The sequence below is a fragment of the Perna viridis genome, chromosome 10, assembly GCF_037379345.1.
Source record: "Perna viridis isolate PV_CMFRI_1.1 ecotype Kerala chromosome 10, ASM3737934v1, whole genome shotgun sequence".
Taxonomy (NCBI): domain Eukaryota; kingdom Metazoa; phylum Mollusca; class Bivalvia; order Mytilida; family Mytilidae; genus Perna; species Perna viridis.
Window position 1 is genome coordinate 27,225,966 of NC_142454.1, and position 16,193 is coordinate 27,242,158.

The 16,193-nt window shown below is 33.1% G+C and overlaps 1 protein-coding gene across 1 annotated transcript; it reads left to right on the plus strand.

The window, feature by feature from the left end:
- Positions 1 to 2,255: 2,255 nt before the first annotated feature.
- LOC148605201 (nucleoporin p54-like) lies at positions 2,256 to 16,193 on the plus strand. The gene is made up of 9 exons (XM_088549248.1): positions 2,256 to 2,453; positions 7,040 to 7,366; positions 8,287 to 8,504; positions 9,458 to 9,645; positions 10,945 to 11,144; positions 12,025 to 12,173; positions 13,006 to 13,233; positions 14,821 to 14,931; positions 16,059 to 16,193. Exons 1-9 carry the CDS (start codon positions 2,348 to 2,350, stop codon positions 16,170 to 16,172), a joined length of 1,641 nt encoding a protein of 546 aa, XP_088405374.1. The 5' UTR covers positions 2,256 to 2,347; the 3' UTR covers positions 16,173 to 16,193.

Genomic DNA, 16,193 nt, shown 5'->3' on the forward strand with positions numbered 1-16,193 from the left:
GTATATGTAACAAAACATAAAATACCTGAGATTTACTTAATGTTTCTCAAAAATATATATCATATTTTTAAAGCTTACACCTTTTGCTTCATTTTCATGAATAGATATTTGAAGTAAATTTAGACAATTTGTTACTAAAAAACAATAGAAAGAGAACCGATTAACAAAAATCAGACAGAGCGAAAGCATTCAAGACCAAAGAACTGTGAAACTACGCACATGTACAGTTGTTGAACCAGCTCATCTACTGTACTATTGGGGGAGGGTCTAAAACGCGGAAGGATTGAAACATGGAAGGGTTTTTGACACTTACAAAGGTCATATCTTATAAAACTACTATACCTAAAATAGTACTTCTAAATGGATTCTGGAAGGTATTGATAATATCTAATTACTCGTCTAAAAATTATTAGAAAAAATGACATTATTAAAGTACTAAACAACCAAAAAGTTGACCGGAAGTGTTTGAAATGCATTCCGGCGGCGAACAAAATTTTGTCTTTGATGTTTATTTCATTAAAATTCATAAGTTTCAATCAACAAGCATGTACATATTATGAAAGACAATATTTTATTTCCCATCCGATGATAACATTTTTTTTTCACAGAATCATTAGTGAGAACCATAATCTTGACCAAAAAGGGTATCTTGTGATGGTATAGAAGAGCTCTGACTTCATGATGTCATTTGCATGGTTTTGGTTGGCAAAACATGATCTATTGAGTGGCATATGGCATCAGCATTGAATCATTATAACATTTTCACTTCCTAAGATAATTGAAAAAAAAATAGTTCCCAAAATTGCAAATAAAACTCTTTTTACCTATGAAGGTTTTAAATGAATATTCAGTTAGTTACTAATTACTCTAATAACTAATAGTCTGAGACTATTTGGGTATAAAATTTTAAGAGTAATAAAAGGTTTACATGTAGCCTAATTACAAATTTATTTTACAAGTAAAAGAGTTATACGAACTGAATTCACATACAAGTCATGACTTCTTTTGTTTAAATGAGCCATTTTTGGATATAAAATGAAAAATTTGGGACTGTAATCGTGAAATTATCATTTATTTATTTGGTTGTTTATTTGCCAACAAATTTGACACCTAAGTGTAAGTCACTGTAAGAATCAGGCAGTTGGTGAAACATGGTTTTAAAAAACCTAATAATTTCGACAGTTTAATTTGACAATTTGCACCATCAGAATCAAGGAAGACAATATATTCCGTATCATTTTGGCAAATTGAGTTATAACTTCATTGAAATGCACTGAAAATGGACATATCAAGGGCAGATAACTCTGTCAAAAACTTGATTTTCCTAAAATTCTTTTGAAAAATTTCAGAGCGCAATCAGTGATGAAGAGATCAAATGATTGCCTTTTAAAGTAGAGAAAGTATCCTTTGGTGAAATATATATTGTCAGATTAGTAGGGTTTAGACATGCATAATTCTGATTTTTCCCATTTTGCCCGATTCTTACAAAAACTTAAATTTAAAGATGAAAATATGACATCAATAATGAGATTGGCGAACTCTGACGCTTCGGCACAATTTTTTGTTTGTTTGATTGTTTGTTGGGGTTTAACGTCCGAGCAGCAATATTTCAGCTGTATTCAGACGATGAACATGAAATTGATGATACAATGAACATGAAATTGATGATACAATGAACATGAAATGATGATGAAATGAAAAAGGGATTGGACACAAGGACAATGGGGTCGAAAAATTTTGATTGCCACTGAAAATAGGGAGAGGTGGGTAGGGTCGGGCAATTTAGCCTCCTGTGGCGGAGCCCTATGGTTCCTACTCCGGGAGATTACCACAGTAGGGTTCTTTAACGTGCGAGGAACGTGGCACAATTTTTAATTTGAGATCTATATTTTCGCAAACTCAAAGCCCCGGTCAATAATCATTTGCATATTCTGAAAGACTCTTAATTTCTATCTGATAGAAAAAAAGTAGCAAAATCATTGGTGAAAACCACCATTGCTCTACCAGAATACGGCGTCGGCAACTTTTATTTTGATCTCTTCTAAATATTTCAAAATTGCCCAATCAAAAGCAAAGCAATTTATATATTCGGTGAAATATTTAAATTTTCTGCCAGATTATATCAACTTTTGGTGTGAGAAATACTGGCGAAAATCATTATCTTGACAGGTAGGTTACAATTTAATATATGACCTTAGTGTAATGTCAAAAAAAATCTTCCGTGTTATAGACCCATCTCCCAAGGGAGGTAACTTCTGATTTTTCACTCTTCAATATTGAGGTAGAAAGTATGGCGGGAATGAAAAACAACTGAAAAGGAAAGCAAAATTTGGATATCTACAAGAAAATGTCATTTTTCGGTACAGCAGCGGCACCAAACCCATTCGGCACAGCAACCACAACTTCAGCCCCCACCGGTTTTGGTGGGTTTGGAACACAAACTCAAAATACAGGTATTCAATTGACTTGATTTCTCAATCGCATGTGATCACAATTAGTTATACTAGGCGTCACATAAATAACATACTGTTAGAATTTGAATAAAAATATTTTCTACGACTTGATTGACACCTACCGTCGTTTAAATTGTCTTAAATGACTTGCTCATTCGTTTAGCCAAACGGCTTCTCCCTAAACATTGAATTGTTAAATTCCGGTCAGATTTTAATTCTCGGTGCCATTATTTACATTGTAAAAAGTCGGCGATGTTTACAGTGATCGGGTTGCTAGGAGATGTTGTTTACGTTAAAATGGTTTGTCCAAAAACCGAAGAACCGAGAATGCATTTCGGTGTTATTTCGGATATCTCTGATTTATTTTACGCGAACAACGTACAATACCGAGAAGTTGATCAAGCAGACGATTGTCACGGGAGTTCGACGGAACTTACGAACTTCGTTTGTAAACAAATCGTCCTGTAGAAACCAACATGGCGGATATTAGTATGGGATTTTCCCGTAAGGATTTGTTACGCATGATTTAAGCTAATAAGCGACTCGTTGGTACTAACACGTCATGCATATATGCGAACTATCTTCATATTAAATAAAAGAAAGACAACTCTAGCGGTAAGTCCCGACGGTTTAAAAAGTAGAGCTTCAATTCGAAAATGTGACGTCGAGTATAGTCGCCCCATAGTCCAAATTTCCTCAGAATGTGCAACCTTCCTCTTTCTTATATAGATATTAATTTGTCAGGTTGGGGTCAGAACGATGTACCATACAACTTTTTGTATGGCACATGGTTCTGACCATCCCGACGTATAATTATCCAAATGAAGAGGAGGGTTGCAGAGTCAAAGGAAATTTGAACTAGTCGCCAGAGATTCCTCTGACTTCCAAGAAAAAAAGCCATTGGAAGTTAGAGCAATATCTGACTTTATTCAATCTACATTTAGTCCACGTACAAAATGTACATGTAGAGTATTGGCAGCTGAAAGTTCGAAAACATTTGCAAAATATTTTACATTATGGTTCTTTTAATTTGCGAAACATCTTAAAATTTCTTTTATTTAATATTTCGCTTATTTTCGTTTCGTTTTGTGTACGCAATTTTTATGACCTGAAAATTATGGGTAATATTGATTACGTAATTTTCTTAAACATTTGGGCTCCATACTGCAGACTATTATGAGCAATCCTTTCATGGAAAAGCTAAGAGTCGATTTGTATTTAAATATAGAAACTAGTGATATAATTTCCAAGACTGGTTTGGCTCTCAATCACATATATATACAAGTATACGCAAATGAAGCTGCCATTATGTTTTTTTTTCCTGAAAATGCAGGTACAAACCGGATATTCGGGAGCGTATACATAAGTTTTTCTTTTTGGAAAGAAAAGATAGGATCATATGATGTATCAATTATTTGTGGTATGGGAATTGACACAAGTTTGGTATTATACAGGATTCAAACTCAGATACTTAAAATATTATCAGATACTTAAAATATAATAGGGAAGTTTTGACCTCTGAATGTGTATGGGAAAAACATAAAGTTTGGAGAGGAAATTGAGAAATAACCAATTAAATGTTTGGCAATGTGACCCGAAGTGATTTTATTTGCCTTTTTATACAAATGTACAAATGTACCTCCAAATTTCTGCTTTTTCCACAAGTAAAGTATATTCCCAATTTGTTAAAAAATGGCTTAAAATTGTACCAAAAAGATGTTCATGTACCATTTTCCCAACTTTTTGGTAGTGAAATAATTCATCAGTATTTCAATTCAACATCATTTGTTTTATAGTTGTGAAAGAGATCACATACAATGCAGTGTTTGCATGGACCGCTCTGGCTTCCAAAATTCTGTTGCCAGAAAAATCGCCAGCTGCCATTTTTTGTCGCCAGTTTTCAGAAATTAGAGCCAAAGGGTGCCAAAAAAATTATACTTTTTTAAAAAAAGACAGTATTAAGTTCACTGATAAATTATCTTTGTCAATTCATCAAAATAACCTCTCCATTTATGACATACATGTACCCAAGATTCACTCTTGATGCATGTATAAAGCAGGTTTTTAGCTCTAGTCTGTCACTTTCATATGCATAAAATATTAAGTACTACTCCAGAAACAGGTATTTTTCTTCTATCAAAGACTATATTATTACTCTCATACAGTCCCTGATTTTAAAACATGTTCACCTTTGTCCTTTATGTTCTAATATATCAAATACAATATAATTTACTTTCTCTTTATTATTTTTAACAAACTTCATTCTTTTTTTCAAGTGATAAAATTTCTATCAAACTACAGTTTGTACCATGGACCATTAATTGTGTCCCTGTTTGATTATCTTGATATCAGAATAGCATTTCCTTAATTAGATTTTTGGAATCCCCATTCTATTTGTTTACAGATTTTCCCTCCAAAAAAGTTATATGGCAAAAGTGTAAACAAATGTCATCCATTTTCTTTTAATAATTCTTTCATTTCGAAGTATTTAGACACTTCCTGATGGGATAATCATTGTTAATTGGATTTAATATATTCTGTTATTATGTAAGTCTGTTTCTGAATGTATTACATTGTTAAATAGGGCTGTGAAATGTGTGTGTAGCCACGTGCACATGGCCTTAATAATTGTTTACCTTTGACCAGATGATGAGAGTTTTGATTGGCTCAATATTATATTTACATTTGATTGACACCTCCCATGAGCATATTGTCAGTCCAGTCGCCTGGTCTAATTACTTTTTAATTGCCTTAAGTCGTAAATTGGTATCAGTTAACTCTGACCAGGTGTCACACAATTGTTTAATTAGAGAGAATATCTGGTACTGATGAACTTCCTGTCAATTTTAATATGAAAATTGCCAACCGGCTATTTTTGTCGCCAGATAAAATAAAAAAAATCGCAAATTGCGACATTGGCGAAGCCTAGCGTGACCCCTGGTTTGTTACACATATGATCATTTTTCAGAGTTGATAAGAACTACTCAGACTTTATCAATAGTTAAAGTCTATTGAGTTAATGATTAAGTACTTCCCATTGTTTCTAAGATATACAATTTTTTTTATTGTCCTTAGGCTTTCTCCTGTTGTCATGGTCTGGAATATGTATGGGCTGAAATGTCTAGCTTTGGTAAGGCACTGTGGGTTGGCATGGTCCAAAATGTTTTTGGGTTAAATTGTCGGGTATTGATTTTGTCATTTTTGTCAACATTCACATTCCATGTTTTGACCATCCATATCTAAAAAAGCACAGATTCGATTTGTATTTAATCATCAAAGCTAGTTAATGTTTGCTAGACAGGTGTTGTCCTCAATCACATTTACCAAGTAAACAAAAATGAAGCTGCCATACTGTTTTTAATCTCCCAAATTTATATGCACAAACCAGACATTGGCATTGATGCTTTTACTGCCCAAAAGTTACAGGACCCAGTTTATAACACAGTCATTCTGGAGCGTATTACATAAAAAAGGAGTCAAAGGGCAACAAAATATTTAAGAAAGTGAAGCAGTTATCAAGAAATGAAAGTGAGACCAAGCTTTCTGCATAAGAAAATCATCAATGAGGCTGTCATTATTCAAGTGTACATTTTTTGTACATTAGTTCTTAGGCTAAGAACTGTCCAATTTCAACCCTTGTTGTAAATGGTATGTTTTATAAATGTACAATAACATTGAACATACATTGTATTTAAAATTACCTCCATGGTGATTAGCTTTATTAGATGGTAATGTTGAATTAAAATAATTTTTAAATTATTCTTTTACAGCTGTGTTTTTTTACTCTTTGGTAGACTAACTGTATCATTGAAACACACCCTATTTACATGTGTATGTTTTTTTTCCAAATGTACATGAAAGTTAAGTAGTAGTCATTGTAAGAATCATGCAAAATCTGTAAAATGTGATATATCCCAGAAAAGGCTACATATTTTTATTTTTGTAATTAAGTTGTTTTAAGGGTCTATATGTACATTAAGAAATGTGTAATTATTCATTCCAATCCGTCTGCTCTTAGAAGAAAATCAACATTCTGTTGTATTTGAGTGTCATTTACAGAGTCATTTTCCTTAATTTTGAAATTTACAGTGCATTCTATTTAATTTTTATCTACTAAGAACATGGGTTATATGAAAAACCACTTGTTAATTTATGTTTCCTATGGCAATTCTAACAAAATATCAAAAATACAAATATGTTGTCTTTTCACCCATGAATCACATTTTGCATGGTTCTTAGCTAGATTGCTTCTTAAATATATTTAAAATTTCATTGAAGGAGATTAATGCTAAATCAAACGGCAATTTTTATTTATTCTTTTACATTTGTTGTTGTTTTACTGTCTCTATGACACATTCTCAGTTTCTTTTGTCTCTGCTACATACACCTTACATACTCGTATCTATACATGTACAATGTACATTAGGTCTTAGGTTTAAGACTCTCCTGAAGCTTCTAACCCCAGTAAATGGCTTGTTTTTCAAATGTTCAAGAACACTGAAGAGAATTAAAATGATTTTAAACAGATTTGCCAAACTTAGTAAATTTAATGGTTATGATACTTCTTTCTCATTTATTTATTACAGCAGGATTTAGCTTGTTTAATCAACCTAAGACCACAGCAGCAACTTTTGGTGGTTTCGGTGGAACAGGCACAGGCACCACTCCCGGGTTTGGCTCTACTGCAGGATTTGGGCTTGGAAGTACAACAACCACACAATCTACTACTGGATTTGGGGCTGGAACTGGTTTTGGGGCAGCTGGTACTTCAACAGGTTTTGGAGGTGCTGGATCTACATTTAAAGGATTTGGTACAGGGGGAACAAGTTTTGGGACTGGTATTGGTGGAACAACAGGTGCTGCAGGAACTAATCTTGGGACGACTGGTGGATTTGGTACTGGCTTGTTTGGTGGTAAATCTTACTTTATTAATGGTAGTGGATATTCAGATACCAGTATCAGTTTTATCAAGAAAAAAATGTAAAAAATATTTTCTAAGTGTTTTTGATTATGTTTCTTGATATGGAGTCATCATGAATGATTGCAAATTGTAAAAAATGGCAAATCCTGATGTCAAAAAATGTGTATTTTCTGAAAAAGCTTCAGTCTTATTTAATTAAAAAACTCATGAATTTATCTAGATAATTTTGCTGTAATAAAGGCAGGAAAAGGTAGATAGAATTGTAAGACCACTTGTTTACATATGTACAAACATACCTGTATGTACAGTGTACATGCCCTGTCCATATGGAAGAAAATAAAGCATGATCAACCAAAGCTTTATATGTATAGGTGCAGAAATGTGGATGCTCACAATTATATAGGCAATTTCATAAACAAGAAATAAATGTGAAATGGAAATGCACATATTTTAGAGTCATAAAAGTGAAGAAACAAATTATACTCGCACTAAAATCTTTAAAACCTTCCAATTAATACATTATGTAGTTGTGTGACACTGCATGAAGTTGTACTGTGTGTAATATAACAATTGATAATTAAGATTTACGCTTAAAAAATATGATAAGATTCTGATATCATTTTAACTCTAAAATATACCAATAGAAAATTCGGGAATGTTTTTATTTTTCACAAAATAATAGGCCTGAAACAGGTGTGAATGCATCTACCCTTTGCTTGAAAAACATGATAAAAATTAAATTCCTTATGGCACGTATACTGTAAGATATCTCATATTGTCTTGAAAGTGTGAAATGAACAATTATTACATGTACATGTATACAATGTATGTAAACAAAAAAATCTAGGGGATTCTGAATTGCATGAATATCAATACGACATTGTACAAATTTAGCTCTGTTTAATTTTTCAGGTACCCAGCCACAAGCACAGCAGCAGCAGCAGGGACAGGCACCCAGTTTAGAGCAGCTAGGTACAGCTGTTACTATGCCACAGATCTATGGAGATGAGAGAGATGCCATCATTGCCAAGTGGAATCAGTTACAAGCTTATTGGGGTACAGGGAAGGGATATTATAGCAGTAATGGTTTTGTCACATTTACCCCCGACAACCCTTATTGTCGTTTTAAGGTAAACATACTTGTATAGGTTGTGATAGTATTATGAGCATAATCATCAGGCAGTTAAAAAAGATTAAATTTGATTGGTGTCATGGTTAAATGCAGCTTGTTTTTGATCAGCTGTCATGAAGCAACAACCGCTTTTAGCAGCTATCTTCAGGATGGTTCAGAAACCTTATATTGGAAGACTGGAACAAAACTATTACCAGTATTACCAATATTGCAGAGTGCTTGCAAGGTTTCGATACAATTCTTCTGATACTCTCTGTCAAGACCTTCAAAGGTGATGTTGGGGTTTCTTCTATCTATGGAATCACAGTCAATACAACCATAAATCATCAATTAAACACATCAATAATGCAGGGCCTGGGGTTAAAATTAGTAGTAGTCTGACTAACAACCTTTGATATTTTACCCAATATTGACCATATTGGGGAATTTAGGTTGTCTTTTAAAAGTGGATCATTGATTTTAAACATGGAAAAGTTTAAAACTGTCCATTCTTGAAATTTAATATGAACTGTTATTATGTTTATGACAGTGTGTAGTCACCAAGAGCTGTGCTATATTTATCCACCAATCAACGTTAAAGCTGACTGAACCTAGTGTGGACATTTCACAGAATCTCCTGTCTGCCATTACAACAAATACACTTCCTCCCACTTTAGTTGTATGTTTACCACAAGTTCAAAAAATCAACCCCTTTGAAAGTGCTGTTACTAGCTACTGCCAAAGACTCCTGCGATAAGTAGTAGATTTGCTATCAGAGAGATGCATGCAACCAATAAACTTTTTCCATTTATTCTCAGATTTTAAGAGAGGGACTTGTAGCAAGTCTAGCAGTCGCTTGATAATGAAAATATCAAATGAGTTTGAACAATCAATACAAATGCAGATGTTGAAATCACTTCAGAAATACTAAACCAACAGTCATTCATACATGTATCATTCTTATATTATCAGGCTGTTGGTTACAATAGACTCCCGAAGACGAGGAATGAAGATGGACTAGTATCTATTGTGATCAAGAAGAAGGAATCTGAGGTTCAGGCTCAACAGCAGCAAGTTCAAGATCAGATATTCAAGATACTGGGTAGTAAACCACAGTTGTCTGTCTGTGTGGAGGGGTTGAAACCTTTACCAGATGATAGGTGAGTATTGGGTCAACTGTGTTATGGCAATTTAAATTTAAGTAATTAACATAAATTCTTAGCAGTGTTCTAGGATTTTCAAAATTCAAACCTCTAAATGAAGATGTACTGGTTGCTTTCCAAACTTTACAAATCCTTTAAAAAACTCGAGCTTTCGACATGCCAAAGTGAAAGTTGGGCAGAGTAATCTACTTTCCCCCACAAAAATTGTACTTGCCTCTGGTGACAGGAAAGAGAAATCCTAGAAAACTGTCTAGGTATGCTTCTTAGTGATTTAAGTATCAGTCCTTATAAACATCAGGCAGCTGGTGATTCATGCATGTCAAAAACCCACTGAATTCAGTCTTATTTCTTAATCAGAAACAATTACTGATCACAAAACCAGTCTCAGTTTTTCATTTGATTGTTGCATTTTGAGATAAAAATCATATAGATTGAACATAAAATTTGCACTTTGGAAGAGTTATGGTTCTTTATTCAGTTTCATTTGGTTGATTTCAATAGGAGTTGAATGCATTATTTTCTTAAAAGCACAGATCTGGATGCAGAAAAGATTGTTGTTTTGTGAAATTATAGCATGTATAGACTGAAAAAGCATTGTTTGTTTGTCGGCTTTTTCTTCACCATGAATCACTTTACCATTGGCTCTGACTGAACATTATATGGACTGGTACTTAAATAGTTCTTTAGGTAGAAATCTGTCCTACTTTGTTACAACTGAATACAAATGTGATCTATTGGACAGTCTTTCAAGATTGAATGGTTATAATAAAGAGGTTAAAGTCATTATTATTGATGGCTATTCCAACTAAAAAGAAGGTCATCAAGGTCACATTCTGTGTTTATTGGTAATGAAGTAGAATACATCATTATACAATAGAGCAGAATTCTTTATTTTATTAGAAGACTACATAGCATTATATTGTGAAAAGGTGTCAGCTTAATTCAAAGTGCAATATAGATAATTTTGATGAATGTAGATCTGTGTTTTGACAAACATTTTTAGTAGTAACTTAAGATAAACTGTATAATTGATAGCTATCGTAATTAAAGGCACCTTCTTTTTGGATTTCATAGTTTTATAATTTTTAATGACAATAAGTACAGAAAAGGGGATGAGCTTATCATGAAAAAAAACCCAAAAAAACAAAAAAAGCAAATAATGAATTAACAAACAAAAAAGTAAAAAATGAATCACTTGAAAATGAATATATCGGATATTACCACATAAACGTTTTATTGTTTTGAAAAAGAATTGGTGTTCATTGGTATTTTGTACATGTTTTATTTTTATTCCAGAACTGAACTGGTAATTTATATATTAGAAAGACCAGCCAGTGGCCCTGCCAAAAGAATAACCTCTAACGAGCTATTCCAGTATTTAAACACACCCAACATTAAACAACAGATAACAACACAGCTGGCTGCTGTAGATATCTGGCAGAAAACTGGGTTCACACCAGATCAACTGAAGTTATATCTTGATAATCCACCTGCAGGTATAGGACTCCTAAAGACAAGATATCTTCACTTCATTGTATACTCGTGTTTTACATATATATATATATATACTGTATCACTTCCTTTGGTGCTTGGCTTGAATCACAATTTGATTTACCAAGCCTGAGGGAGTTTGATTATGCTTCCTTTAAATTACAATTAATTCAACTTAGGAGAGTTCTTAGTTAAATAAATGAAAATGACTAAAAAAGGAGTAAGTTTAGAATTTTTTTATGTTCAACGGGAGATAATTCAAACTAATAAAAACCTGCTACCTATAGCTATAAAGGCCAACAAATATATATGTCTATTTCCTGTTTATAAGGCAACATTCCAGCTTGCCAGGTGGGATTTTATTATTATTTTTTTTATTATTATTAATCTCAAATAAAACATATTGAGACAAATATACACATATTTACTTCCCATAATGAATATATTCTTTAAAGTTTAAAGAATAATTCTTAGTTCCTTAGAACTTAGTCATCGGTTATTGAAAGTAGTGGTGAAGCAGGAAATCTTCAAGAAGATGGGGTATGCTGTTCAAGCCAATGAGGAACAGTTAAGAGTTCATCTGCAAAAGAATTATCCTTATATGCTTATTTATCTACATGCAACATGGCTAGCTCCTGTTTTCATATTTCCATTTTTGAGAGCAGCTATATTGCCATTAAGGAAAATGGATCGGGAGCAGATACTTGCTATTTCAGATTTTATAACAAATTTGGTAGTGGAAATGATCTTTTTCTTGAATTTTGAGCAGACTAATTCCGGATTTGCAGTTTTAAGTCCTGATCAGTCAGGTAACATGAAACAAACATAATTTATTTTGCCTTATTTAGGCATCAATATAAAATATGTTTATCTTGACTTTGATAGGAATCCATCCATTTATATGGGAGCAGGCTAAGTTAGACAATCCAGATCCAGAGAACTTGATTCCTGTTCCAGTTGTTGGTTTCAATGCCTTGCAGCAAAGGATAAAGCACCAGGACCAGCAGACAAAAGCCCACCAACAGAGATTAGATGTAAGAATTTATAATAATTGATTATACCTCAGTCCAAAGAATAGGGGGTATACTATTTTACCTTTGTCCATGTTTCTGTCAGTAACAGTTATTTTCGTCACAATTTTCTCAGTAACTTCTTATCACAGCAGCTTGAATTTTTAACACATGTTTCCTGTAAGTATGTCATATGATGGGATCCATTTTCAGTAAAATTTGACAACAACTTCCTATTTACCAAGGACTTTGTTTATTTTCCTAATATTGTGATTGAAAGCAAGGGCATCACTAGTGAGCCATTGCTCACAGATTTCTTGTTATATGTGATTAAATTCCTATAGATAGATATTTCATAACACCTTCATTGGTGTCATGCAAGAAGGCAAAATTGTTCACTCTTATAAAGCAACCAAGCTCACAACTGTTTTAGAGGTGTTCATGCTGTTTGTTACCATGTTTACTGTGTTTAACTTTGTAGGTCTAAAAGATTACCTACTGACCCTAATTTTTGTACCAAACCTAAATTGTTGTTAGCCATGTTTTACAAGCAATAAAAAAGTATGAATGTGTCTCCATAACAAACCAGTCAAATACGTTTGAAAAAGTACCAACCCTAGTTTTTAGGGCGCTTCAGCAGAAACACGAGTATTTGTTTTCTATGCGTCATCATACTTTTGTTGTATTTTGACCTTTTAAAATGTATTTTTTAGTACCCCTACTGGCTTTAGCGGAAGGGCACTTTAGATTTGCACTTGGTCCGTCTGTCTGTCTCTCAGTCCAGAAACAAATTTAAGTTTTCTAATTTTTGTTCTAAATGCTTGCAACCAATGTTTTGATACCCGATGTTTTATAGATGATAGCTAGTGAGCTTCAACAGTTCCAACAGAAACAAAACAACACAATGTCAAAAATGGAAGAATATAAGCGTAAACATTTAGAACTTAGTCATCGGTTATTGAAAGTAGTGGTGAAGCAGGAAATCTTCAGGAAGATGGGGTATGCTGTTCAAGCCGATGAGGAACAGTTAAGAGTCCATCTGGAAAAGATTCAGGCTGAACTTAATCATCCTACACAGTTTAAGGTAAATCGTTTTACCTTTGTGGTTTCATCTGCCCATGTGTCTGTCTGTTAATGGCAAAAGAGTGGCAGTGATTGGGAAAAGAGGAGGGGTATGTGCCATATATCACATTCAAGCTGAAAATGTCCCATTAAAATCAACTTTTTATGAAAAATGTTACAGAATGGCTCATTGATACTGTAAAAGTTTTTATTTTCGTGATGTACTAATTTTTCAATCTTATGCGGTGGGCAGAAAACCATGAAAAATAGTATCTGTAAAATGAATTTTTAACACTATCAAACGCTTGTCGTTTTTTGAAACCACAAAAACTGATACCCTTGAATATGTTCAGAATCTGTGAAATTGGGCTACCCCAAAAATTAACATGTTTAAAATGGCGTATTCTGTAAATTCTAATCCCAGTTACCTGAAGTTTAATTTTTTTTCAAGAGTAGAAGTTCCTAGGCTATTAAAAGTTTGAATTTCATGGTCTACTTGAAGAAAACCACCAGTCCTCATTAGAAAGTAAATACGTATAACAAAGAAAAGGGATGAAGGTCCCAGGCATTGTTTCATAAAGCATTCTTAAGACTTATGTACAGGCAAATACCTTAAGTTAACATAAGTTTTGTGTTAGCTTTATGAAATGATGCCCAAGGTCTTAGTTAAAAAAATAAAAAAAAAAAAAATGTTTGGAATTAATTTTCCTTGACATTTAAATCCCAAACTGAAAAATGCATTTGCTGTACAATAAACCACTCCCAAAACACAAATCATCTTACACAATATCAAATTTTAGGGTTTAAAGAGATCTTATTGTTTGTCGGTGCATTTGTCCTTCTAGCATGTTATGCTAGTGCATTTTATTCTCCCTTTCTTCAGGGAAATTCTGAAAACAGTTTTTTTTAACGGGTGTAAATATTTGCAAATTCTTTCAAATAAACATAGTCACAGGTACATGTATTGAATTTCATGGCTTTGAAAATTATTAAGTTTAAAAAAGTGTAAAGTGTAAGTATTTGTAAGAATCAGGTAACATGGGAAAAACCAGAAACATGCATGTCAAAACCCCACCGATCTGACAATAAAATATCACTCAAGGATGCCTTCTGTCTTTGAAAAGACCATTATTTGATCTCAGCCTCACTTGCTAAACTCAGAAATTTTTCAAAAGAATGTTAGAAAAAATGTGATCTTTTAACAGATTTATCTGCCCTTGAAATGTTAATTTTCAGTGCATTTCAATTAAATTGTAACTCATTACAACAACAAGATATTGGAAAACATCTTTTTTTTTCTTGATTCTGATGGTGCAAATTGTCCAATTACACTTTCAAAATGATGGTTTTTTTCATACCATGTTTCAACGACTGCCTAATTTTTACAGACTGACCCTTAAAAACCAATATTGTTGATACTTAACCTTTCACTGAGAAGATAAACAAAAATTATTAAATGAGTTTACAGTAGTTCTCCTAAAATATACCAGATATTTGCAAATCTGAAAAAGATAAATTGTTAATTGTAAATTATTTTTATTGCTGAGCTGCCATTTTTATCTGAAGATTCTATTCTTTACAATTTAAATGTCATTATATTTTCTTTAAGGGAAGATTGAATGAACTTATGTCCCAGATTAGAATGCAGAACCACCTAGCTGGTAGTAGGGCAGATTTTAGCTACCAGATGGATCCATCTCTACAAACTGAAATCAAACAGGTAAGATATAAGTCAACCATATATAGTAAATGCATTAAACACATTATATTTGTAGTCCATTTTGATGTATAAAAATGAAGACAACCAGTACAGAAAATAACAAATATTATGTTGCATTTTATTCTAATGATTTTGACAGTTGAGGCATAGATTTTACATCACATATTGAGTTCAAATGGGACCATTCCAAGATTATGGAGTGTTCATATCACAATTCATACGTTATGCCAGAGCTTGCCGAAACTACGCCGACTTTTTGTATTGCACTAGAACTCTAACAAATAGGCTTCTTGAACAGGGTTATGCTGCTACAAGATTGAAGTCATCACTACAGAAGTTTTATGGTCGTCATCATGAACTCGTAGATTGTTATGGTGTATCCATCTGCACCATGAAAACTGATTTATTCAACGGGTCATGGTTTTCCTTTCCTCGTTTGTCAACCCCAGACTTGACTTATAATGAGCAACTCGGTGGGTGTTTCCAGAAAAGCAGAGGACTCTTACCCTACCAGTGCACCTTAGTGGAGTCCCAATTGCTCATTTGCTTTTGTTACTTTGTATGTATGATTTTAGTTACTTTATGTTCTTTGTTGTGTATGTCTGTTTTCCATGTCGGGTCTTTGTCCCTGGATTACATTCTTCTGATTACCGCTATAACTTTGGTTCCCTTGATTACTCTTTTAAAAAAACAATACAGTTTATTATTTCTATTCTGATGCATTATCATATGTACTTGTAAAAATATTGAAATAATCTCTTCACATCGCATACATTGTAGCTGTCTGTTGTGGAATTTTACTTTAAAGTAAACTGCGTTACTCAGTGAAATTATATTTCACAATGAATGACTTGGCTTGATGTATATGTATTCAGTGACCATGCTATATGTCCATTTGTCAATCCCAAGTTCTTATCAGCAAATCCTCTAAAACCACTGAATGGGTATTGTTAAACTTAACACATTCTTTATCACATGATTCAATCATGTGTCTCCTGTTATGTTTTTTAGATTTCTTTTTTTTTGTGGTTTTTTTTTTTTTTTGGGGGGGGGGTTGTGAAAAAGTGAGTAAAGCTCAATGTTTTTCTAGGTTTTTATGTTATTTTTATTCTTCTTTGTTTTTACAGCTGCTCCGCCAACAACAGGAAGGTTTGAAGCACTTGATACAAATTGTTAAAGACGATTCACATGATCTTAAACTGATGGAACAAAGTTTAGATGAATCTTCACACAGGAGATAGCAAAATAAATGTTGTTATGTA